General features: G+C 42.1%; 1 protein-coding gene across 1 annotated transcript in view; it reads right to left on the minus strand.

The window, feature by feature from the left end:
• Nucleotides 1-27,240, minus strand: part of smchd1 (structural maintenance of chromosomes flexible hinge domain containing 1) — a 124,611-nt gene that overhangs the window by 29,380 nt on the left and 67,991 nt on the right. The window contains exons 29-34 of the mRNA XM_033019603.1: nucleotides 19,530-19,697; nucleotides 17,897-18,022; nucleotides 17,091-17,170; nucleotides 12,692-12,849; nucleotides 1,559-1,668; nucleotides 344-405 (exon numbers count right to left, since the gene is read on the minus strand). Coding sequence (XP_032875494.1) covers nucleotides 344-405; nucleotides 1,559-1,668; nucleotides 12,692-12,849; nucleotides 17,091-17,170; nucleotides 17,897-18,022; nucleotides 19,530-19,697 — 704 coding nt within the window. The remainder of the gene's footprint in view (nucleotides 1-343; nucleotides 406-1,558; nucleotides 1,669-12,691; nucleotides 12,850-17,090; nucleotides 17,171-17,896; nucleotides 18,023-19,529; nucleotides 19,698-27,240) is intronic.

Here is a 27,240-nt window from a genome sequence, read left to right on the forward strand (position 1 = left end):
CTCTGGAGAGAAGGAATAGGCGACATTTCAGGTCGAGACCCTTATTCAGTTACTTTTCACCAGAGATGCTCCCTGACCATGCTGAGTTACTCCAGTTTTCTGTGTCTATCTATGGTTACAACCAGCATCTATAGTTCCTCCCTACACCATTTGTTAATATATTTCCAGCCAAATACAAATGACCCTAAAGCTTTTAGGTTAGCACAATTCGGATTGCATGTCTATATATCTAACAAATGCCTAAATATCAAGGCGATTTTCCCGAACAACGTGGCTAAATACAAATTAAATTGTTCCGATACAAAATATGAAATTATAGTCAAATACATTATATGGTGAATACCTGAAATAAAAGCAACCCTCTTTGTCACCTTCCCGTCCCTTATTGCAGTTTAGAATGGTGGGCTGAAGACAAAAAGTGAAGAATTAAAGTTTTAGGAATACACATCAGATCATGAATATAGCAATACTATTTATATAATACAAAAACTCAAGCTGAGAAACAAATTGCTTTTTGAAACTTTAATTCATAAAACAATCTCCACAAGTAATTTGATCATAAATATTGGGGATAAGTGTTTCCTTCAAGTTCATTCATTTATCCAAAGTACCATTAAGCTATCAGCTTTCTCTATTGCAAAAGCCTGTATATTCTTCAAAATGCGACCACCCCCAGTTACGCATTGTTTTCACATTCAAGATCACCCATTTGGTTCCAGGTAGATTTTGGGGCATGCTTGACTACCTTTTATTTCTGAAGCCACAACAATATCAGAATATATTCTCCAAGCTTGTGTTTGAGATAGGGTCATGCATCTTTGTACAGCATAAATGTTTCTTCTGTCTGATATTAACCATCGTTGGCAGCAATAGCCAATACAAATAGTTTGCTTACAAATTATAATTGGCATAAAATTAATTACATTGTTAACTTTAAATCCATCCCTTATCCTAACCATATACTATGCACTTGAATTAAAACCAGCGGCAAACAATTTTTGTAGCACAGCATCACGCAACATGCTCCATTTTTGATTCAGTCCTGCATTCTCCTTCTCAAAAATGTTTTGCCCACAAACTTGCTGTAAGTTTATGTTGATATTAAGGAAACAATCAACTGGATCCTCAGTGAACCAGTTGGATTAATAATTGAAAAACATTTGCATAATCACACATAGCTCAATGCCCATGGCAGCAACGTGACAATTTTAAATTTTCATTTGCAAAAGGAAATTCGAGCAGAATGGTACAAATTCATAGCTTTCATTGGGACCCCAAATATCTTGGATATAATTCACTTTATGCTGGTGCTTCTGTTTTGGCATATGTTAACGTGTCCATGGGAAATTTTGGCATAACTCATTTAAAATGTGATATTTTATAAATTGTGGTCGACAAATTGACCAGGTAAGAACTTTTGCATTACTCTAGTACACAGGTTCAGGCTCTTTCAAAATCTCCGTCTTATCCCAGAAGGAGGGTGATGAGCAATTACAGGATTAGGATGACAGGCTAAAGTATTCTCTAATGATAAACAGCAATTTATAAAAATACTTACCGGTACATTTGCTGCAGGTCGTTGTCCCTTCCACATTCTCATGGTAATATCAGTTGGCTTAATATCCCTCATTGTATTACCATCTTCAGAAATGACACTAACCACAAAATCTGAAAAATGATACAAAAATATCAATGGCTTATCATGTGCTGAGCAATTTTCTTCATATGCTGTATTAACTTACAGCAGCTCCTATCTGAACATAGTTTTAAAATGGTGATAATCTTTGAGTTTTTTTAATTAATAAGGAAATATATTAATTAACATTTGCATGCTTAGAATAAAACTTACTATTTTTGATAGATTGAAAGATTCAGCATGGCAACAGGCTCTTCGTCCAACTACCCGATGTCCGCACCGACCCTTGGTCACCTGTTCATACTAGCTCTGTGTTATCTCACTTTTTCATCCATTCCCTACACACTTTGGAGAATGCAGAGGCAAATTTACCCATCCATCTTTGCGATGTGGGGGGGAAAGCAGAACACCCGGTGGAAATCCACGTTATCATTGGGAGAACATGCAAATGTTACACAGACAGCACCCTAGGTCAGAATCGAACCCAGGTCTCTGGCACTGAGGCAGAATTCTACCAGCTACCGTTCTGTGCCAATTTATTTAGAAGTTCTATTTTCTTTAGTTTGATTTAACTAGTTACATTCAACGTGAAAAACTGTGTCCATTTTTAACTGATACTACGTTCATAGATACTCGAAATTGTGCATTAGTTATTACACCTTCCAAAAAAAATTATATTCAAGAAACAACCACTTCACGTGCTTGGAATTGAAATACACCTTTAGAATGATTGAACAACTATTGGCCGTAGTGGCATTGCTGGTAGAACATTACTGCTGTCTCAGTGCCAGAAACCTAGGTACATTCCTGACCTGGTGTGCTGTGTGGAATTTGTACATTCTCCTTGTAACTATGTAGGGTTTCCTCCAGGTACTCATCCCAAAGATGAATGGGTCATTAGGGTTAATTGGCTGCTGAAAAATTGCCCCTGATGTGCAGGGAGTGGATGAGAAAGTCTTATGTCAGAGCTAGTGTAAATGATGGTCTCAGTGGGCTGAAGGATCTGTTTCCATTTTGTATCTCTAAACAACCATTGCAAATCCAAGCCGAGCATTACATTAAGCACTCAATTTGAGAATAAAATCTCTCTATTTCAACTGCATATAAAACCAATGTTTATTTAAATAATTTCAATTCACAATTCTGAACTACACTAGCCAAAGAGCTGTCCAGCCACCCCACTGTCCAGCACTTATCAGCACACGTATGCTGATCATTGTATATATATATCAACCACATATATACTAAAACTAAAGTATAAAAATAGTTTCTGCCTTCATCATTCCTTCAGACTCCAAGATTTCAAATATCTTGAGTGAAAGATATCGCCTTCACAATCCTTTTCTCAATTATTTATCTTTTCTCCCTCTGTATGACTCTTCACCGGGTTACAGGTCCTCACAATGCACTCCAAAGCCCTAGTTTCATACAACACAATTACATTTGCAAATAAATATGAGTAAAGTCATGTATAGTTGTGTCTATTGGGACCATTGACTGTGTCTTTGACTCTGACATGGGGGGGGGGGGGGGGGAGAGGGGAGTGGAGGGGAGAGATATGTTTAAGTTTTGCCTTCCATCACAGTGAGGAGGACTCACTGTGATGGACGTTTATGTGAATTGAATTGTGTTGGTGTGCGTCTTGGTTCTTTTTTTGTATGGCTGCAGAAACCAAATTTAATAAAAGGTATTGTATTGTATTGTATTATTTGGATATATTCTCAGGATATTCCATAAAATCCTGAATTTTCTTTAGCAATAGGATGGGGAATAATTTATTTAGACAAGAGGGATCTTGGAGTACAAGTACATAGTTCCCTAAAATTGATATCACAGGTAGATCTGGTGGTGAATCTGGTGGCCTTCAATCAGAGAACTGACTATGGAAGTTGGGAAAATATGTTACAGTTGTACAAGATAGTGAAGCCTCAAGCATTGTGTTCTGTTTTGGCTACTGTTCCAGGACAGATCCCACAAAGCTGAAAAGAGTGCAGAGAAAATTTACGAGGATGTTGTCAGGACTCTAGGACCTGAGCTATAGAATGTGATTAGGCAGGTTGGGACTTTATTCCTAGGAGTGTATGTAGGTGGCTGAGGGATGAGCTTAAAGGTAAATACGATCATAGGGGTAATAGAGTGAATGTACAACCTTTTTCCAGACTAGGGTAGATCAAGCATTAGAGGGCATATGTTTAATGTAAGAGGAAAGATTGAATAGGAATCTGAGGGACATCTTTTTCCTCACAAAGGGTAATGGGTGAGAAAATAGTTGAGGCTGGTAAAATATTTAAAAGATACTTGGACAGGTACGTGGATTGGAAAACTTGAGGGATACATCCTAAAGAACTAGCTTATAGGTTGCACCTAGATCATGGATAGTGCTCGTTAGGTGCTACCACTATATGGTAAAAAATAATTTAGGTGATAAGAGTACAAAGGCACATGGCAGAAAAGTTGACATTTAAAAATTTAAGTGGAAGCACCTGTGAAGGATATTCAGAAACTATTTCTTTAACAACAGATATTCGAATACTAGTTTGGAACTAAAAAAATGCTGTGTTGGGAGTTATTTGCCATGAAACTTAATCACTGGCCCCCACGAGGAGATCTGTTGTGATTTGATAACATTACAATGGTGTTGAGGTCGCGTGCCATTGAAGCTGCACTCATCCAGGCAAGTGGACAGTATACCATCATTCTTTTGACGTGCCTTGTAGATGATTAAACCAAGCATAGGATCTTATACACAATTGAGTTTAACGGGGACTTTAGGCTGCAGTTGGGGGGACAAAGAGGAAGACTGATTTAACAGTTGTACATCAACTGTTCAGAGTCTGTTTGTGCTTTTAATGAACTTTTCAAACTAATTAAATAATTATTTACTTCAATCTTAAAATTCTTGAACATCAGAAAGATTTAAATCATACAGCTTCGACAAGAGACTGAGCTCAGCTCTCAACTTTCCCCTTTGTCAAAATTCATCTGGGTCATTTCCGGGGTACCTGTGGTACTCTCTCCCATGCCCAGTTGCTACTCAGAGTGCAGAAAGCCAGTGAGATCAACCCTTGACATTCAGCACAAAGTTTGTATGTTTCTGGGTGACAAACAAGATAACATAGAACAAGAGTGAACATTCGATCAATGGTTGGCTTGGACTTGATGGGCTGAAGAGACCGTTTCCATTCTGTTTCTCTAAAACAAAAGAATGACTTGTGGAGTGCATGTGAAAGCGGATGGGATAATTATTAAGCAGGCTACGTTATTCTCAATGGCACAGATCTGCTTGGGTTTGCACGCATCCAAGCAAATGTAGAGCGTACTATCACACTTCTGACGTAGCTTGCTGATGGCTGGGTTAGGTGTTGAGTCACTCACTACAACATACTACACTTAAAGCCACAGTACCTACGCTGAGTTTCCTGTCAATGGTGACACAGCCCAGTATATTAATTGTGGAGTACTTAGCAATGATAATACCCTGAATAAAGATTAGGCGTTCTGAATTTTTGTTGGAGATAATCACTGCAGCGTAAATGTTACTAGCTACGTATTAGCCCATGCTTGTAATTCATGCAAGTTGACATGGACTTTATTTGCTGAATGACTAGAATTGAGTATTATTCAATGAACAAACATTCCCACTTCTGGCCTTATACGATATGATATAACTTTATTTATCCCAGGAGGGAAATTAATTATGATGGAAAGCATGTCCTGATGAAGCCGCTGAAGCTTATTATGCCTCAAGACCATGACTTGACGAGACTGAAATGCATCCTAAGGCTGGAATGCTTGACTTCCAACAATTTCTTTACAGATTTAATAACAATCTTGATGTCCTATGACTTCAGTTTTACCAAGATTCTCTGATGGCACTTAGTTAAACCCTGCCTTGTTATCAATGGCAGTTACTCTCATCTCCCGTTTGGATCAAGGCAGTAGGGGAATCTGGAGTGGAGTGAATCCCAGCATAACCACAACCGCATGCTGGTCAGGTTATTGAGGATTAAATGTCACTTAATAGTACTGTTCCTCAACCGCCATCAAGTTTCATAATTGAGTAGCTAGATTAGGTTTGTTCTACTTTTAATGAACAGAATATATTCAGGTAATTTTCCACAATGTCAAGCAGCTGCCATTGTTTGAATTGCAGTGGAATAGGTTCTCCACCAATTATGCTGAAGAAAAAAATCTTCAGTAATGCAATGAATATATTATCTAGTTCCAAATCTACTGCATTTATGTTGCTGAGTAAAAGCACAAGAGAATTTCAGTAGCTTCTGAGAAGGCAGGAAATCTCATGATGAATCCAAAGACTGGTGTCTTGGTATTTCTGACTAAATGCAATTACAAATGCTTCAGCCTCACTCTTTTAGACCTCACAGATTGAGCTATACTTTTTCTATGGCTCGGAGTGTACTTGGAAATCTTTCCATTTGTTGACTGTTGAACTATCTATCCATCAGTAACAATTGATGTACCGGAATCTTAGGTTGCAAGATCACATGCTATTTTTACTGCTTAGCATGCCTGCAGTCTCTTGTTGCATCTTCTCCATGCAGGACCTCATTTTTAGACCAGAAATTGACTGCACTCCTCATTGAACTAGGGTTGATCTCTAGGCTCGGTAACAGTAGAATGATTACATTAGGCCAATAGGTTCGATTATGGTGACATTCATTTTGAATGATAGCAATTCTGTACAATTTTCAAAGGAAAATAGCAACTGGCAGTTTGAGTTGGACTACGAGTAGTCAGCTCAAAATGCTTTTGCAGCATCCTAATTACGTCTTCATTGATACTGGATGGCCTGTCTCGTTCAGCATTTTTCCAAAATAAAAACAGAAAATGCTGAAAAAACATTGCAGACCAGATAGCACAAATGGAAAGAGAAACATAATTTCAGGTTCAGCTCACGTTAACTATCTCTTTCCACAGATGTTGAGCATTTCCTGTTTTTATTTAACATTTCCATCATTGAGATTTCCCATTTCTTCGATCTTTTCTCTTTCAATATGGAAGTTATGATATAATGAGTAGGCCATTAGATATTGGCACTGGTATTGGTTTATTGCTGTTGTGCGTACTGATATACAGTCTAAAGCTTGTGATATTCATTCAAATCATGAGTATAATCAAGGCACACACAACATGTAGTGCAAAGAGAAAAATACCAGAATATAGTATTGAGCATTAAAGTGTTAGTTAGAGAAGATGCATATAAAGTTAAAGTGCAAGGTACGTTGGAAGATGAGGACTACACCCTAGCTTATGGATAGACCATTTAGCGGACTGACCACAGCAGGGAAGAAGCTCTTCCTGGATCTGGAGGTACGTGTTTTCAAGCTTTTGTATCTTCTGGCTGCCGGGAAAGGGGAGCAGAGGGAATGACTGCGGTAAAAAAACGATGCTTGATTTTGTTGGCTGCTTCCCCAAGGCAGTGTTAAATGTAGATGGAGTCGATGAGGGCGCGAAGTTGGTATGTTTAACTGAGCTTCATCCCCAATGCCTCCGTTTTTTTGCAGTCTCGGGCAGAGCAGTTGCCAAAACAAGCTGTGATGCATCCCAGTAGTATGTTTTCTATCATATATTTATAAAAGTTGATAAAATTCATTTAATATATACCAAATTTCCTTAATCTTGAGGAAATAGAGGTGTTGGTGTGCTTTTTTGGCCACTGCTTCAATGTGATTGGTCTAGGCCAAATTGTTAGTAAAATGTACATCATGGAACTTGGAACTTGAAACTTTCATCCATCTTCACTTCGTACCATCAATGCAGTCTGAGGCATGTACACCATCTCGTTCCCTGAAGTCAATAACAAGTTCCTACATCTTCAAAAGACATTTGGACAGGTACATGGATAGGATAGGTTTCGAAAGATATGAACAAAACGCAGGCAGTTGGGCCCAAAGGCCTGTTTTCGCACTGTATGATTCTATAACTATCTTGCCAACATTGTGGGAGAGGTTGTCGTCTTGACACCATGCAACGAACCTCTACCGGCGAGTCTTGTCGTTGTTTGACGACACTGGTGTCATCTGCAAACTTGTAACACGGCATTTGAAAATCGACCATATTACTGTTGATCTGGACTTGTACCTAAGCTGAACTGGGCAAGGAAGAAGTTCTTCAGATGAAATACATTATAGAATGCTAGATGGATTTTTTTCACAGCTATTAAGTTTGTAATCAATGTTAAGATTTGTTGATTTTGTAAATAAAAATCCATTATGAGTAGAATTTACATTCCACACCGCCTGCCATGATCGAATGTAAACTTGCGGCTATGAATTATTAGTTCACACCTTTGAACTCCTAGTTTGGTAATTTAACCATTGTTTCTTCTAAATTCCAGACAGCACATCAAAATATAATACATATTGGAAATCTGAAACAAAACAAAAATGTTGGAAATATTCAGCAGATCAAAACATCAATGGAGAGAAAAATAACTAACAATACAGATCAATTATATTTCAGTAGGATTGGCGATAGGAATGCCAGATCTGATGAAGGGTCCACTTGTTTTCCCTCTCCAAAGATGCTGGCTGATCAGCTGAGTACTTTCACAAAACACTTGCTGTATTATTACAGGCAGCATTAACTCACTCTGCTCTTTCCATGATTGACAGCCCCATTATCCTTGGAATCAATATAGCAAATTTCTTTGCCTTCAAATGACAACTACCATAAAAGGTTGAGCAAGCGTTTGAATAACTAATAGTACATTCATCTTTATTAAATCAAGGTTGGAGTACAAGTAACATTCGTGCTAAAGATCTCTTCAATGTGCTAAATGCGATAAATTCAGAAGAGCAGAAATCTGAGCAGCCAGAAGTGGGGGTGAGGACTGGAACTGTATTCCACCACTATCTGTACCCTCATGCCATGGAATACTTGCCTTTCTACCATTGCTTTGAAGCTAAGGGGGTCAACCCTAATAGGAAACGTCAAATCCACCAAAAAAATAAAATACAAAATGTGTGTGCTCACCGAACGCAACATGTAACAAGGAGTTATTCAATTCCATAATTCAACATCAGATCAAATGGCCAATTGAAGTGCAAGGATGGATGATGGAGAAAATCAAACTAGTATTTGCAATTCCCCAACACAATGCACATTCTGATCCCTGATCATTTTGTTTTCAGTTTCAACACTTCAAAAACCAATTATATACACAAAAATAAAAACAGCTCAATAAACAACCAACAGTGTTGTTTTATATTTTTCAGGGCTTATTACCCATGAAAAAGTGGTATTTAACTCTCTTAAACCATTGCAGTCCTTCAGTGAAGGTACTACCACTTGTTACGTGGGAAATTCCTGGATTTAGACAGTGAAATTATGAACTGATGATATATTTCCAAGTTGGGATGTTGTGCGACTTGGGGGGGGGGGGGGGAAATATACAGGTGATGCGTTACAGGTATGTGAAGAAGTCATCTCAGCAAGTAACTGTCGTTCCTTTGAAGATGGCATCCTCTGTGCACGCATGGAAGGGAGGAGAAGGAATGCCTAAGGCGATTGATGCTGCCAATTAGATGGTATGCTTTGTCCAGGATAGTGCCAAACTTTCAGAACTGGATCTGGAATCATCCAAGCAAATGGGGCAGGGGGGGAGGGTATTCCATCATACTCCTAACCTTCAGTGTTAAATTCCTAGAGTAGTGGCAGTTTCTCTCTAACAAAGGCTTATTTTCAAGGCCAATGAATAATGCAATACAACTCTGAAATAGTTTTTTTAGAGAAAAAAGTTTGAGATTCAAGTTCAGCATTTGTTTAGGGCCATCATGAGGTATCGGCAGCTTACGGCTTCTGAAACACTGCCTTGCAATTATCGCTTTTCGTGGGCATTGCATGCTGTTTTCTGACCTGTTCTTTAGGAAATTATTCAAAAATGGTTCAAAGGGAAACATCTTAAAATAAACAAACTAATTCAGAATGTCGAACTGTTAACAGACGTCTACAAAAAAACTCAAATTATGTAATTTTTTGTTTTAAAAGCAGAGAAAGGCAAGTCTCTACTCCACCGAGTACTGGGGGACAGGTGTGCACATTAGTAGATAAGATGCAAGATTTAAAATAATATTTTCAGTAGAACTGAACGAGTCTTGAAGTACCTTTCCTTGGAGACCTTATGATTTCATGTAGGGAATGAAATGAACACATTGCCATCGATTTTCTAGCTTCAAAGAAGTTAAAACTGCCAGTGCCAACCTGCATAATATTGTAAACTTGTAGCAACTTCTGCAATGTGCAGTGAAACACATAGTGGTTGCTAACAGTGATTCACTGCTCCTTCACTGGATGCACATTTTCCCCCGCACTCTTCTCCAGAATGCCTCGATCTAATGAGAATTTGCAACTGCAAATATCCTAAAACTGTTGCATTGTTGAATAAGGTAAAAGCCCATTTAAAAAATGGTAGACAATATAATTACTTTTGAGCAACATAAACCATGGAAAACCTGGATTTTAATGCAATTAAATATTTCCAAAAACTCAAAGATAATTCAGTTGATTATTTAATAAAATGCTGATATTTGTTTTCTTGTGCGTACCTATTGATATTGGTAGCAAGTTCTTATCAAGTCAATGGTGTTTCATACTTTTTTTAGAAACTAAAAATCTAAATGTATCTAAAAATGATAAATTAAACTCAAAAGACTGGCAGGCACTTACACCTGGCAAGAAAGCCCAGGCCTTTTACAAGTACAGGTACACAACCTTTTATCCGGAGTTCCGGAAACCGAAACGCTCCGAAAACCGGACATTTTTTCCAGGATGTCGTCTGCACACCAAAGCTCGCGTTTGGCGCAAAACTTGACCCGAAACGACCCACGGTCAATCCAGGTCTATACTACTGTAGCGGCTCCCTCCTCCCCGGAGACCGGGGAGACACTTAAACATCTGTAAATCATTGCTTAAATGTTAGTCAGTTAGTTTGGAGGGCTTTTATGTGAATGGGGGGGGGGGGTGAAGGGGGAAACTTTAATTCTTAGTCCCCTACCTGGTTGGAGAGGCGGGGAGCGGGCAATGCCTTACCGGGTCGCCGTGCGGTAAGCTCCGGAGCGCTGTGGCTGCCGACTCCCAACATCGCGGAGCTGGGGCTGCGGGTGTCCGGCCGCGGGCCGCGCTGGATTTGGAGCGCCGCGCAGCCAGGAGTAGAGTTGCCGGGGTCGGAGCTCCAACCAGCGCCGCCCGCGGCCGGATGCCCGCAGCCCCAGCTCCGCGATGTTGGGAGTCGGCGGCCACAGCCCTCCGGAGCTAACTGCACGGCGACCCGATAAGGCATTGCCCGCTCCCCGCCTCTCTGACCAGGTAGGGGACTAAGAATTAAATTTTCCCCCTTCACCCCCCCCAACCACATAAAATCCCTCCAAACTAACTACCTACCTAATCTACGCAAAAAATCTTCCATTCGGAAATCCGAAAAATTCCGAAATCCGAGAAGTGTCTGGTCCCAAGGCTTTCGGATAAAAGGTTGTGCACCTGTAGTTCTGCTACATTTGTGGCTATTCATAAGAAACGTTTGTCATGGAAAATGCTGTTATAAAAACAATTATTTCTTACGAGATAATGAATAACAGGGTTGTCAGAATAGAGGACTTGAACTTCCTTAGTATGGACTGAGGCTGCCATAACATTAAGAGATTAGACAGGGTAAAATGTGTTGCTTGTTTTCAGGAAAGCTTCCTCTGGTAATATATTGAGGTCCCTACAATGGAGAGGGCAAAGCAGTTCTACTTTTGAGAAATAGGGCAGGGCAAGTGACTACAGTATCAGTGGGGAGCACTTTTGAACCAGTGACCATTGTTCAATTAGGTTTAAGGTAATTATGGAAAGAACAGAACTGGTCCACAAGTTAAAGTTCTAAATTGGGTCAAGGCAAACTGATGGTATTAGATGGGAGCTTGCAAAAGCAGATTGAAGTATGTTGCTTGCGGGCAGAGGCATCTGCTACTGGAGGCTTTTAAAAGGGAGATAGAAAGAGTTCAGTAGGTAACTCTTAATGACAAAAGGCTTTGCTCAGAGAAAAGGAGGCAAAGATCAGGTACAAGAAGGTATCAAGTAAATCCCTGGTGGAGTATAGGAGATGCAGGAATGCACATGGAGGAAATTGACAGGGTAAAAATAAGGGGCATGGGATAGATATGGCAGAGAAGATTGGGATTTAGATATATTTAGGGAAAACAAGTAACTGTGGAGAAAATAGTACCCTCAAAGGCCAAAATGGACATCTATATGTGGAGCTGCTGGAGATGAGCAAGGACCTCAATTCATATTTCTTGTCTACTTTTTACCATGGATAAAGACATGAAGAACAGGAAACTCGGGAAAGTTAATAGGATATTGGGGATAGACAGCATTACACTAAAGGTAGAGCTGAACCTCTTAAAACATGATAGATAAATCTCCATAAGGTACAAGAATACTGTTGGAAGCTGGAGAGGAAATTGCAGGAGCCCTATCTGAAATACATGCAGCATTGTTAGACATGGGTGACTTCCTGGAAGACTCGTTGGTGGCAGGTGGGGTTTTATTTAAGAAGGGTTGCAAAGAAAAACCTGGGAACTATAAACCAGTAGGCTCGATATCTGCGATGAGAAATTTACTGGAGAGGATTCTGAGCGACAAGACACACATGCATTTGGAAAGACACGGGATGATTAGGGGTAGTCAGCATGGTTTTGTGCTTGGGTGATCGCATCTCGTGAATCAGAGGGAGACAAAGGGCAAATGCAAATTCTTTCTCTCAGGGTTCGGGAATCAAACTAGTAGACATAGTTTAAAGGGGAAAAGATAATGGGAACCCAAGAGACAAGTTTTTCCACATGGTGTGGTACATAAATGGAACAAGCTGCCCGAGGATGAGGCAGGTACAATAACAGCATTTAAAAGACAGTTGAAGATGTACATGAATAGGGAAGGTCGAGGAATATGGGTCAAATGGGTCGAGCCTAGATAGGGCATCTTGGTTGACATGAACGAGTTGGGCCAAAAGGGTCTGTTTACATGCTGTATGATTATGAATAAAATCACGCATACCTGGTAAAAATCCACCAGCAACAAAAGATGCAGCTTCATCATATTTGACATTCAAGCCGATCGGCTTGTTGGGGTCTGGTATTACATTTATTCTCATCACTGGCCCATCCACAGCAGTTTTATTAACGATGGCTTTAACTTGCAATGTGTACTCTCCCCTAAAATACAAAAAGGCACAACAATACGCTTTTAACATTTCTAATGACTACTGTTAAGATGAACAAAATACAATTCAAGTAATTATATTCCCAGAAGGATCGGTGCAGGCCATTCATTAGTGAAATTGCACCTGTAATACCGTGTGCAGTTATGGGTTTCCATATTTAAGAATGGATATATATGCCTTGAAGGCAATGCAGACAAGCCTCACTAAATTGATACTTTGGATGAAACAATAGATGTGCAAAGAGATGATGAGCTTAAACTCATTGCAGAATGAGAAGCCATCTTACTGAAACATAAAAGATTGTTTTATGCGAAGAAACCATTTTCTCCAGAGGGGTTAGAGTCCTTGGAACATAGTTTTCCAATTATGGGTTGTTTTTTTAAGGTAGAAACGAGTAATTGTTCTTATGGGGATTTGGCTGTTTGGAAATCTTTTCCGTGGGAATAGTGGCAGAACCAGTGTCACTGAACATATTCATGACAGATGAATATATTTGATGGAGAGGCAGGTATTTGGGGAGACGGTGGGTAACTGGTGTTCATGCCAAAATGGTATTAACATGATTTTAAATGAATGGCAAAACATTGTGCAGCTAATTTGTCCATTCCCTGCTCAGCTTCTCTGGATCAGATACTCTTGAAATCTGCAGAAGGTTTCGACCCGAAACTTCACCTATTCCTTTTCTCCAGAGATGCTGCCTGACCCGCTGAGCATTTTCTGTACATCTTCAGTGTAAACCAGTATCTGCAGTTTCTTCCTACTCTTTAAATAGATTACATTTTAATCTTCTAACCTCAACAAAATATCTTAGGCCTACCAAATAATTCAACCCTTTAGCCACGTTATCATTAAGAAAATGCCCACACCATGGTAAACTTACCAAGAGCTTTGAGTTATACCATTGGCTTCTTTTATACCTGTACAATATTTTAGCGATATATCAGTATATGAATTTTAAATTTTATTCAGATTTTCTTGCAGCCAATAGGGATTTCACATTGTGTAGGAAGGAACTGCAGATGCTGGTTTAAACTGAAGATAAACACAAAATGCTGGAGTAACTCAGCAGAACATGCAGCATCGCTGGAGAGGAGTGGGTCAAAACCCTTAATCCATAATGGCAAATTGAGAAATTAAACTTGCAACATATAATGGAGCTTGATGCCCCTTAACAATCATCTGCTCTAATAACAGCTCCTTGGTGTAATCTCACTGAAGAGTCACCCAACTTCATATGACATCATACAAAATATGACACTTGGGCCCAGAACACTAAAAAATATAACTCTATCACCGAGCGAAAATTGGTTTTAAACAGCAGAACTTTAGTAAATTATAAATAACAGTTGAAGTTCCACAAATTTCTTTACTGCTAGCTTTCCCATCTCAAGGTACTCAATAAAAAATGAAGTTTTAAAATCCCCAAACATTTAATAACATGAATTGTTAATTTGGGACAGCAACTTTACTTAATGATGTTGGCTGTTTGGGAACATCTTGCTTTACTAAACCACTTTTTAAAGCTGACAAACTGATTGTCCTCAACCTAGTGAATCTCAAGAGTTGTTTTCTTAACAAGGTTGGTTTAATGGCCATGATTTCTGCAGGTTTTTAATGTTCTGAACTCAAGGATCCAAATGCTGTATCATTTAATATATTAATGAAATTATATAGCATTTGTACAATTTTCCCCACAAGATGTTGATAGTGGCTAGTAAATATTTGAGTGCAGCGCTCTGCAGCTGACTATTTTACAGGAGATTTTTTGAGCTTCATGAATTAATGGAAATCATGTGTGAGCTACAACTAAAACTCTGCTCATTTTTGCAAATCTGTTGCAGTTAGTAGATTAATGCATGTGTAATAGTTATTCAAACCTGCATAGTATCACAGCACCAATGTAGTATTTAACATTTCTGCTGCATAACATTCACTTTTAAGTCATCATACAGCACCATTAAGTTTAACAGTTATGTTAATTTCTGAATTTTAGATGATTTTTTCTCTTTGGTGATGAAAATGCTTAAAATCAACAAATTAGCTCAGAACATAGAACAATACAGCACAGTAACAGCCCCTTTGGCTTGCAATGTCCATCTTCAACATGTTAAGCTAAACTAATCTCTGCTTGAATATTGTTTACCCCCATTCCCTGCATTTCCATGTGCTTATCTAAATGCCTCCTAAATGCCCCTATCTTATCCGCAGGCTGTACCTGCAGTCTCATGTCCAAACTAGACAGGTGAAACAGAAAACACTGGTAATCTCCACAACTTTAGTTTTCTTACTTTATCAGTTCTTTGAATGATCTGGGGTAGTGATTACAACATGAAATAATGTTGCAATGACAGTAATGTAACCGTTATTTTATTAAATATAAACCAGCAAAATACATAGATATCAAAAATCAAACTGGTGGAAATCAAGAGTGTTATGAGGCATCTTGACAAAAAAAAAGGACAAAGTTCCTTCAGCAGTTTGTTCTTTACTCCAGAATCAAGCATCTGCATTCTCACATCTCCAAACTACAGACATACAGACAGAACAATTGGAGTATGGTCAACTGAAAAGATTAATAAGAGGTTAGAAGCGGCAACAATGATAGTTATTATTATCATTGTTATATATTTGCGTACAACAGACTTAGTTCCATCAAGTTGCACATGATTAAGTTACATTTTGGCTAATGCAGCCAAATGAGGGTAAACCAGTAGAGATAACAAATTCCAAATATTTTGTTTGGCTGACGTATGCAAAATGGAAAGCTTAGCAAAGTCAATCTGGGAGGTTTACTGCAAAGAAAAATAAAAGAGAATAAAAAGGAACATAGAATCAAACCACATTTTTTATCCCATGACAGGAGAAAATAAATGGGAAACCAAATGTGAAAAATGGTATTTAAAAAAAAATGAATATGGTCAAATACCCCAAAAATACCCAACTTACTTCCCAAAGTTTTTAAAGTTGAGGCTAGGGAGAATAACTGGTTTGATTTTTTAATCTTCCCTGGATTGAGAATCCTGCTGATTGGAAGTAGTAAAACGCTACTATACAAGCAAGGAGGGAGACAAAGCAGGAAACAACAAGCCAGTTAGCATGACATAATTTGTAGAGAAAATGGTAGAATCCACCAGGGATTGAAAGCAAAGCAATTTATAAAATGTAATTGCACAACTCCCATTTACATAAGAAAGCTTGAGACTGATCAGTAGGGCAAGGAAGAGGATTTAGTGAAGGTGGTGTGTCAGGATATCTAAATCATTTAATAGAAGTGCTGCACCAAAGGTTTCTGCCCAGTGTTCAAGCCTATGGCACTGCACGTTACGCATTACCATATGGCAAAGAAATTGAGGAAAACGCTTAAAGTACTCTTTAATGTAATTACATAGGACCTTGACTACATGTGGCACATTAGGTATAATTTTCATCTACTTACCCGCAGATATAAAGCCTGAAAGGTGCAATAAAAAAATTAAATGATTTATATTACACATTTCCAATTTAACAGCTGCATCTGGAAGGATAAGTAAAACATCAGTGAACTTTCCCAGACCTATATCCTAACAGTGGGGCCCTGGTTACTACTGTGAACAGGCCATATTGTTCTCATTCCAGATATAGACATTCTCTTCAGTCCTGCTGTGGAAGATCACCAGGTAGAAGATGGATGAGATTAAGAGGATATGCTCAAAGTCTCTGAAGTGCAACATCATCACTGACCCGAGAACCTCTGGCTCAAGATTGCTAAAAGTTAAGCATTATTTGGGTGGCATGGAGGCAGTAGCGGTGGAGCTGCTGCCTTACAGCGCCATAGACCCGGGTTCGATCCTGACTATGTGAAGCTTGTCTGTACGGAGTTTGTACTTTCTCCCCATGACCGCGTGGGGTTTTCTCTGAGATCTTTGGTTTCCTCCCACACTCCAAAGACGTACAGGTCTGTAGGTTAATTGAGTTGGTACAAATATAAAATTGTCCCTAGCGTGTGTGGGGGTAGTGTTAATGTGCGGGGGACCTCTGGTCGGTGCGGACTCAGTGGGCCGAAGAGCCTTTCCGCGCTGTATCTCTAAACAAAACTAAATTTATGGTGTTGAGATCCTCAAGGCTATTCATTGGAAGCACACAGAAGCTCTAAAGTGGAGAGAAAGACAGTCTGCACATTTACCTACTCCATCAGCATGTTTAATATATTTAGAAGAGACGTAGATTCTTCTGATGTTTTTGATATAATCATACCTTGCTGCAATGATTTGAAACAAGCCAAAGTTTGCCCTTCCATCCTCATCGGTTTTATGCTGTTGTGGTGCTGGTGACAACTGAAAAATAACACATGTAAGCAGCAAGATTATTTCCCCTTCAAATACACAGAACTGTATTTGAACAAAAATTCAAGTAAAAAACCTTGTTCACTCTGGTATCACCATAATGTGCAATGTTTGTATTTGAATTAAGGTTAGTACAATCAATTGATTAGTAAAATTGATCAACAGGAAAAAAATGGTAACGAGTAGGACAAACAAAATATTTTGTGGTTTGCGGGGGATAATTTAAGGTAGGGCGTGCAATTAGGTTGGCTTTTTAAGAAACTTACGTTCTGTAGTTCATCCACATCTACAGTTTCAATACAGTTCTGGCCATCACATTTATATAAAGGGTATGCAAATGTTAGATAGGGCATCAAATATTCCCAGTATCATGAAGCTCCAAGTAAGGTTTTGCTAGGGTGGGAGTGTTTCTTTTTCTTTGAAACAAAGGATATTTAGGGAAGATTTAAAGTGTAAACAATGAGTAGCCTGCAGATACCACAAACATTTGCTTTGTTTGGAGACATGGTATCCTTCAAAAAGTGTTTTTTTTTTTGCTCTTTTTATTCCTTAGTTAAATCTGCATAGATCATTAGTTATTTTTCGAGCACACCATTCCTCCTTTCAGCCGAAAATTGTTTTCCCAACCAATATTGATAAATCAATCCAATTATTTCAAACATATTCTCCTTCCTCATTGGGTGCAAAACATTTTCAAAATGTTAAGAAGTGTCTTACCTTTATTGCACTGTCCTTTAACAGAAAAGCTTTAATCATAGGTTCAGGAGAAGGATTCCCCCAAGCATCACAAAGCTGCGCAATGAGAGGCTTATCGAGAGTCTTGCCATTAACCACTGTGATGGGCTAAAATTTAAAAAAAATTACGTCTAAGGCACAGGCACCACAAAAGACAATAATCACTTAAAGAGTTCAAATTCAAATCAGGCTCAATCCATTTGTTAATTCAGCTATAATGTTTTGTCCTGTAGACAGATTTAGGGCAAGAAGCAAGAAATTTAGATGGGTTTTGATGGGGACCTTTTTCACCCAGAAAGCACAAGTACTTGTAACGCACTGCCAGAGTTTGGTGGAAGCAATCACTGGTGACATTTAAGTGGACAGATGAGCGCTTAAATTACCTAGGTTTTGAAAACTGGAAGACAGGATTAATATGGATAGGTGACCAATGGTCAGCACAGACATGGTGGGCTCTGAATGGTGTTTCCAAGTGGTACGACTATAACCATGCCTAAATAACAGTGTTTCGAAATGCTTCAGAATGCTGGTGGCATTAAAAACTATTACAAATCACTCAATACTTAAAGGTGGCAAAGCTAGGGGCAAGGTTTTTTCGGCAGTCAAGCTGTCAAGGCAGTTTGAAGCTCAAGACTTTCTCCCTTTGCCAGAGGCCCTACTACCTGACAACATTGGAGTAAAGGATAACTTCACAACGGAACCTAAAAATACTCGATTTGGTGGGGGTGGGGTGGGTGAAAGAGAGACAGTGGACAATTCCATCTGAAGGGATTGGCCACAAAGTTCAAGTTTGCTGATCTTTAAGGATTTTGATTATTTCTATGTTGGCTTACCAAGCTATTTAATGTTTAAATAGTAGCAAATTTGCTTGTTTAATATCTGTCCTATGCAGCACATTTAGCAAATTTCACAAGCAGGAAATAATCAAGAGCTCACTAACACGGCTGCATATTTATTAACTATGTCTACGCAACTTCCCAACTCATTGCACTGAAGCTGTTCCAGCTGAAGCCTCCTTTTTTGGCGTTTTCACCTGATGCGTATAGAAAAAGGTGACATTTTGATTCGAGACCCTCCTTCAGACAGGTATCGACCCAAAACACTGCCTATTCCCTTTCTCAAGCGATGCTGCCTGACCTGCTGAGTTACTTCAGCATGTTGTGTCCATCTTCAGTGGGGTAACTCAGCAAATCAGGCAGCATCTCTGAGGAACATGGATAGGTTACATTTTGGGTCAGATCAGAAGGGTCCCGACCCAAAACATTGCTTACGTTCTCCAGAGATGCTGCCTGACCTGCTGAGTTACTAGCACTTTGTGTCAACTTTAACTGATCAACATTCCATGGCCCTACAAAATTCAGCCTATCAGTCTTGTACAACAATAAAGATGCTGCAAAGACGTTTAGCCTCAGATTTAATTATGAAGTGTCCAAAATTAAGCAGTGTATAGATAAGGCAGATTGCAGGATGTTTACCCCATAACAGACAGATTTAGGAGTATGATATTTAAAGGGTATCTGAGGGGAACATTTTTCACCCAAAGTACGATTACGTAAATAAAAAGATTTAAGTGATTATTCAAATATTTAAAGCCATCTAGGCAATTAGCTCTTACCTCTTCGGTATTCCCCCAGTTAAGGTTGGAAATCTGGGTGGGAGGTCCTGCAGTCAAGTGAATTCTTACATAGTCTACAAATTCACGCCAAGCAAAACAAATTTCTTTGTGACCAGTGGGTCCTGGGAAAAACTTTATTCCCCGAGCCACCATGAGCTGGTTATTTTCCTAAAAGTAGAGAAAGAACACTAAGTTCCACCGTGAATACATACAAAGGCTTAAGGGATTTAATCAGCAGAGGCATGGTTTGAAACATTTAAAAAAAATCTATATTTTTATTGTCACAGTTTTTTGTTTAAGAAATTATCACAAACTTAGCACCTCATATACCTTAAGAATTTGGAAATTAACCGCGATAAAAGATTTAAAAGAACTTTTACTTCGAACAGAGCATGTCAAATTACACTGTCCAAATTCTGAATGTGGGACATATAGGCTTGAAGTCACTGCTTTAGTAGACAGTGTTAATACTCAACCATCTGCATGGACAAAGCCAGACTTGGTCAAAAAGAACTCATGTGAAAATATTTCACAAGGATCATATAATATCATAAGCTGCTATTATAACATTTTCAAATGCAGGCACATTCTGGAATAAAGGTTATACAGTAGACATACTTCTAAACACTGCCAACAAATGAAATAAAAATGACATAGGAAAGATAAATAAATCCCTTTCATACACTGAAGCCAAGAATATGTTGGAACAATAAACCATTCTGCAAAGTTTGTCAACTTTAAAAACAAAAGTGAAAATTAATGATTACCTACACCAAAGTGTACTTTTCTAGAAAATATAGCCAAATGTAACTAAAATTAATACTGCATGCAAGGAAGTGTACTATGCAAGCTCGAACTGTCAAAAATGAATTATTTGTGAAGGTAGTAGTGGTAAAGATATTGTTGCTAAATAAAACAATTGAAGGGGACAGGCATGGACCAATCAATTTTCACAATGTGAGCAAACGAAAGCCACCTTGAAATTATGGGAAATGCAGAGATGAACTTTTTATATGTGACACTGACTACACTATCCTTGTTTTGAATAATGGATAGAATTATTTGCCCTAAATCAATAGCTGGGATGTTATTGGAAAAGTGAGAGGGGCAGAATTAGTTACCTGGAAAGGCAGGGACTAATCAGCTAGCCAGCATTGGCTTGTCAAAGGTCTTGTCTGACCATTTCGATTTAAATTTTTGAGGCAGTAACAAAGTATATTGACGAGGGCAGTGCAGATGCGGTTTACACTGCAAGTCTTTCGACAACGTGCCACATGTGTGCCACCTGTCTCTCTCTCCCTCTCTCTCTCCACACACATATATATATATACACACACATATATATATATATATATATAGACACACACACACACACAAGACCAAGTGCAGACCCGTTGTGTCTGTTCCCCCAACGCGTGTTTGCGAGGGGGGGGGGGGCGGCATGCGGTGTCACACACACTAACCACCCCCACACATACACTAACTACCCTTGATATTTATTATGGGGGAGGGCAAGGGGGGTGGGTGAGAGGAAGGAGGGAGAGAGAGAGAGAGAGAGAGAGAGAGGAAGGGGGGAGAGAGAGGGAGGGGGAGAGAGAGGGAGGGGGAGAGAGAGGGAGGGGGAGAGAGGAGGGAGGGGGGAGAGATGGAAAGAGGAGAGAGGGTGGGAGAGAGAGGGAGGGAGAGAGGGAGGGGGAGAGAGAGAGGGGGATAGAGAGGGAGAGGGGGGAGAGAGAGGGAGGAGAGAGAGGGGGGGAGAGAGAGGGAGGGGGGAGAGAGAGGGAGGGGGGAGGGAGAGGGAGGGGGAGAGAAGGGGGGGGAGAGAAGGGAGGGGGAGAGAAAGGGGGGGAGAGACAGAGGAATGGGGAGAGAGAGATAGAGAGGGGGGGGGCTAGAGAGGGGGGGCTAGAGAGGGGGGGGGATAGAGAGGGGCGGGGGATAGAGAGGGGGGGATAGAGAGGGAGGGATAGAGAGGGGGGGTGGAGGGGGATAGAGAGGGGGGGGGATAGAGAGGGGGGGGGGGATAGAGAGGGGGAGAGAGGGGCGGGGCGGCAGCTCGCGAGGGCCCGATCTGAGGACGGTGAAAAGCAGCGGGGGGACCAGCCGATCGAAGCGTCTGCAAAGGGAAGCGCACCCACCAGCGTGACAGAGCCAGGCCGGGAGAGGGGGGGGAGAGAGGGGGGGAGAGAGAGGGGGGGGGGGAGAGAGATGGGGGGGGGAGAGAGAGGGGGGGGAGAGAGAGAGAGGGGGAGAGAGAGAGGGGGGGGAGAGAGAGGTGGAGAGAGAGGGGGAGGATGAGAGAGAGAGGGGGGAGGAGAGAGAGGGGGAGGAGAGAGAGGGGGGAGGAGAGAGATAGGGGGGGGAGGAGAGGGGGGTGAGGAGAGGGGGGTGAGGAGAGGGGGATGAGGAGAGGGGGATGAGGAGAGGGGGATGAGGAGAGGGGGGTGAGGAGAGGGGGGGAGCAGGAGGGGAGAGGGGAGGGGAGAGGGGTAAGATGGGGAGAGAGTGGTGAGGGGGAGGGAAGGGGGAGGAGAGGAGAGGGGAGGGAAGGGGGAGCGGGGAAGGGAGAGAGAGGAGGATGAGGATGGGGAGGGGAGGAGATCGGGGAGGGTGAAGGGGGAGACAGGGGTAGATGGGGAGAGGGGTGAGGAGAGGGGGAGATGGAGCGGAGGAGGAGAGAGGGGTGAAGAGAGAGGGGCGAGGAGAGAGGGGAATAGGGAATGGGGGAAATAGGGAATGGGGGAAATAAGGAATGGGGGAAGAGAGGGGCGAGGAGAGAGGGGCGAGGAGAAAGGGGGCGAGGAGAGAGGGGGCGAGGAGAGAGGGGCGAGGAGAGAGGGGCGAGGAGAGAGGGGCGAGGAGAGAGGGGCGAGGAGAGAGGGGCGAGGAGAGAGGGGCGAGGGGCGAGGAGAGAGGGGCGAGGAGAGAGGGGCGAGGAGAGAGGGGCGAGGAGAGGGGGGGAGATGGAGGGAGGGGGGGAGATGGAGGGAGGGGGGGAGACGGAGGGAGGGGGAGAGGGGAGAGAGGGGTAAGATGGGGAGAGAGTGGGAAGGGGAGAGGGGAGGGAAGGAGGAGGGGAGGGAATGGGGAGCGGGGAAGGGAGAGAGAGGAGGATGAGGATGGGGGGGGGGAGATCGGGGAGGGTGAAGGGGGAGACGGGTAGATGGGGAGAGGGGTGAGGAGAGGGGGAGATGGAGAGGAGAGAAGGGTGATGAGTGAGGAGAGAGGGGGCGAGGAGAGAGGGGCGAGGAGAGAGGGGCGAGGCGAGAGGGGCGAGGCGAGAGGGGCGAGGCGAGAGGGGCGAGGCGAGAGGGGCGAGGCGAGAGGGGGAGAGAGGAGTGAGGAGAGAGGAGTGAGGAGAGAGGGGTGATCACGCGCTTCGACACAGGCGGCGGGGGGGGGGGGGGGCTAGAGCAAAGGCATATGTAAATGGATTCCATTGCGATTGGCCATCTGTGAGGGATGGCATTGTGACCACAATGGAACGTGCTGCGATATCAGCCGGGGGGGGGGGGCTGGGGCTGGAGCAAAGGCATATGTAAATGAGATTCATTGCGATTGGACATCTGTGAGCATCGGGCATTGTGACATCACACGATGGAACGATCATCAACATTCTTTGGGTGAGAAGCAGTTTGATTCTTTTTAACGTTTTGAAATTTTTTATGTTTTTTACCGAAAAAGCAGGGAAAAGATGAACCGAATGTTCTAATTTTACAAACATTAAGAGGAGGAGGAAGAACCCTACCGGAATATGTAAAAATTGTTTAGTTCTTGCAAATTTTCGAGGAGATTCACAAATGCCTAAAACGAATATTCACGAAATGGAACGAAATACAAACCAACACGAGAGTTTTAAATATATAATAGACAGATAGATATACTTTTAAGATTATCTATCTATCTATCTATCTATCTATCTGTCTGTCTGTCTGTCTGTCTGTCTGTCTGTCTGTCTGTCTGTCTGTCTGTCTGTCTATCTATCTATCTATCTATCTATCTATCGCTCTCTCTCTTTCTATATTACCAAAAGTCTGATCTTGACCACTTCCTGTTGTTCTGTATATTGATTTTAGAAAAAACGCTGCCACTTACGGCTGTAATTTTTGGCCATCTTACTCAGAGTCCCCATCCGCTGCGCAGGACAAGAGGATTTTTCCCATCGATGAAAAATAAGAGTTATTAGTGATTTAAAAAAGTTGAGGTTCTCTCTCTTGAAGGCCACGCCCCTTCCGGAGGGACTATAAAACCCGGAAGTGTTGAGTGCCTCAGTCATTCTCTGCAAGATGGGGGAGCGCGAGGGTCACGTCTCTGTCTGAGCTGTGAATAACACTGAACACATGTCTACTAAACTGTGTGCCCTTAATGTGGTTTGAAAATGCTTGCTAAAAGTGTTTTTTGGTTTGAAAATGCATGCTAAAAGTATGTTTTGGTTTCAGAATGCTAAAGTTGCCGTGCCTAATTGAAAGGTTGATTTGAGAATGCAAAAGTTGCCTTGCCTAATTGAAAAGTTGATTTGAGAATGCCTTGCCTAATTGAAAAGTTGATTTGAGAATGCTTTGCCTAATTGAAAAGTTGGTTTGAGAATGCCTTGCCTAATTGAAAAGTTGGTTTGAGAATGCTAAAGTTGCCGTACCTAATTAAAGTTGCCTTGACTAATTAAAGTTGCCTTGACTAATTAAAGTTGCCTTGACTAATTAAAGTTGCCTTGTCAAATGCAACAAGTTTGTTTTGAAAATGCGCCTTTTAACTGTGCCTTATTGAAAAGTGTGCAACAATTTTTGGAAGGAAAAACCGTGAGTAAACCTTTTATTAGATCATGACTGTGTTTAATGAAAAATTGCCGCTCATTCCCTGACTTCCGCTTAGTGGAGAGGTGGCGCTGATTGCGTCATTTCCGTTTAGTGGAGAGGTGGCGCTGAGTGCGTCATTTCCGCTTAGTGGAGAGGTGGCGCTGAGTGTGGAAGGACCCAAGTGAAGACGCCACCCTGAACTGTTTGAGTAATTCAAGAGAGCTTACTGCCATGTATATGGTGAGTGTGTTTGTTGAAAGTTGTTTAAAGCACGTTTTTGCTTTAGTCAGGTGGCGCTGTCCTGTGCACGGCTGCCCAGCCAGCAGCTGTCTGTCTCTTCATCTTTTATTTTTTATTTTAGTTAGTTAAGTGTTTTGTTTGGAGGCCTAGACTTTTTTTATGTGGGGGGTGGGGGGGGGAAGGGGGAAACTACCTTTCAGGGTCCCTACCTGGTCGGAGAGGCGGCTTTTCTCCGGGCTGCAGCTTCGACCCGTCCTCGCGGCCTACCAGCGGACCTGGAGCGGCGTTTCCTGTCGGGGACCGCCCAAAACCTCGGCTTCGGCACAGCGCTGGAGCGCTATCGTGGAGCGGGCGATGCGTTGCCTGGGTCGCCGCGCTGGAGCTCCGGTGAGCTGAGACCGCCGGGTAAAACATCGCGGAGCTGCGGGACTGTGGAGCGACCAGCTGCGGGCGGTGGCGCTGAACTTAACATCGGGAGCCTGGGATCTCTAGATGAGATCGCCAGTTGTGGAGCTCCAACCGGCGCTGCCTTGTTGGCTTCGGAAGCCGCGGCCTCCAGTGCGGAAGCGGCCGTTCCAGGGTTCCCAGGCCGGAGCAACATCACCCGGCGAGAACGGCCTGGAACATCAGGCCTCTGTAGAGGCAACTGTGGAGGCCTCAATGGGCCCGACTATGGGTGAACTGGGGTTGGGGACTGGACATTGTGCCTTCCCTCATGGTGGGAGCCATTGTGGGGGGATGTTCTGTGTGTTTAAGACTCTCATTGGTGTTATGTCTGTATTCTTTTTTTGTGTGCTGCAAAATGGCAAAAAGCATTTCACTTCACTACACCTGGGTGTATGTGAATGTGACTAATAAAATACCTTTGATACCTTTGCTGTAGCAGCAGCTGTAGAGGAGTGTTTCAGAGTAAAAATGGCTTCAGTATGCTTACCACGTTCTGAAGCTACTTGGCATTTTAGTATTGGTGGTGGGTGTGGGGGTGTGTGTGTGTGTGTGTGGAGGGGGGGGGTGAAGGGAGGAGGGGTGACTGAGTGAACTGCCAGCCCACCAGCCGTGAGTGACTGCACTGCCAGCCCACCAGCCATGAGTAAGTGAACTGCCAACCCACCAGCCATGACTCACTGAACTGCAAGCACAATAATCCATTCAGTCCACCCTCTCCCCCTTCTCTCTCACCTCTGCCTGTCTCCTGTTTTGGGCAGAATTTCTGGCAGTTTCTCTGCTGCCAGGTCTGAGTGACTGTACTACCAGGCCTCAGTGACTGATCTGCCAGCCCAAGAAACCATTTGGCCCGCAATGTCCATACTAGCCCTCTGGAAACCAGTCTCTTCGGCCCACAACACCCATACTAGCGCAACAGAAAGCCCCCCCCCCCCTCTCCACTGGCCAGCAATATTGGAATTGGTGGAGAGATGGAATATTGCGTTGGGTGAGCAGCCCTCCCGTGTGATGCTGAGGCCCAACGGGTCCCACTTAGTCTAGTAGATATATATAGATATATAGAAGTATAGATATATTTGAAGAAGGGTCTCAACCCAAAACACCACCCATTTTTCTACCCAGATATGCTGCCTGTCCCGCTGAGTTGCTCCATCATTTTGTGTCTATCTTTAAGATTTCTCTTGTTGCCAATCACTACTTAGCTCTGTTTTAAATTGCGCAGCTTCGATTCTTCCCTTTCTTGACCTCCATCTCAAACTTCACGGTGAGTGGGGGGAACAATATCTATTTTAAGTCCACAGCAGACTTAACCAGATCTCTTGGCCTATTTCTTGTTCTTGGATTTTCTTGGAAGCCAAGGAAGAAATCGCAGGGACCCCTGGTGCAGATTGCTCCACCAAATACTAACACATATACATTACACACCACTTGGATCTATAATCTAGTCCCGGCTTTACCTTACAGTCACCACATATTACTAACTTTTCAGCCACTAGTCCGTTAGTCGGGATGTAGTCACAGTGGTGGCTACTTGCAGGGTAACTTTACTATATGCTAATAAACTTGTTGGACCGTTACTTGGAATGTTCCTTATTGGCTCTACACCTGGCAGATGTATTTGTATAATTGATAGCCATGGGTGAGGTGCCATAAGACTGGATGTTGTAGGGGAGGCTACAACTAGAGGGCATATGGAGAGGGAAAATGTTTAAATGGGACCCGAGGGGCAACTTTTTCCACACAGTGGTGGATGTATGGAATAAACTACCAGTGGAAGTGATAGTGGCAGATAGTTATGCCATTTAAAAGATGCTTAGACAGATGCTCGAATAGGAAAGGTTTGGGGGGGAATGGGTAAGAAGGAACTGCGGACACTGGTTTAAACCGAAGATAGACTCAAAAACCTGGAGTAACTCAGTGGGACAGGCAGCATCTCTGGTCCCGAAATGTATCCCATTCCTTCTCCCCAGAGATGGGGGGGGGGGGGGGGGGATATGGGGTGGGTGCAGATTAGTGGGATCAAATCAGCTTAGCGACTTGTATGCATGGATAAGTTGGGCCATTTCCATGCTACATAGCTTAATGACGGACTCCAGTTTGGTTAATTATCCCAATTTCTCCAGCTCTGCATGTTTGTTAAAATAAATACTGCTTCTGAGATGTCTTCCTCTTTGTCGGACAGTATTTCCCTCCTACTTGAGTCATGCTCTCATAGTTCTTAACCATGCCTGGTC

This window comes from Amblyraja radiata, chromosome 4 (assembly GCF_010909765.2).
Source record: "Amblyraja radiata isolate CabotCenter1 chromosome 4, sAmbRad1.1.pri, whole genome shotgun sequence".
Taxonomy (NCBI): domain Eukaryota; kingdom Metazoa; phylum Chordata; class Chondrichthyes; order Rajiformes; family Rajidae; genus Amblyraja; species Amblyraja radiata.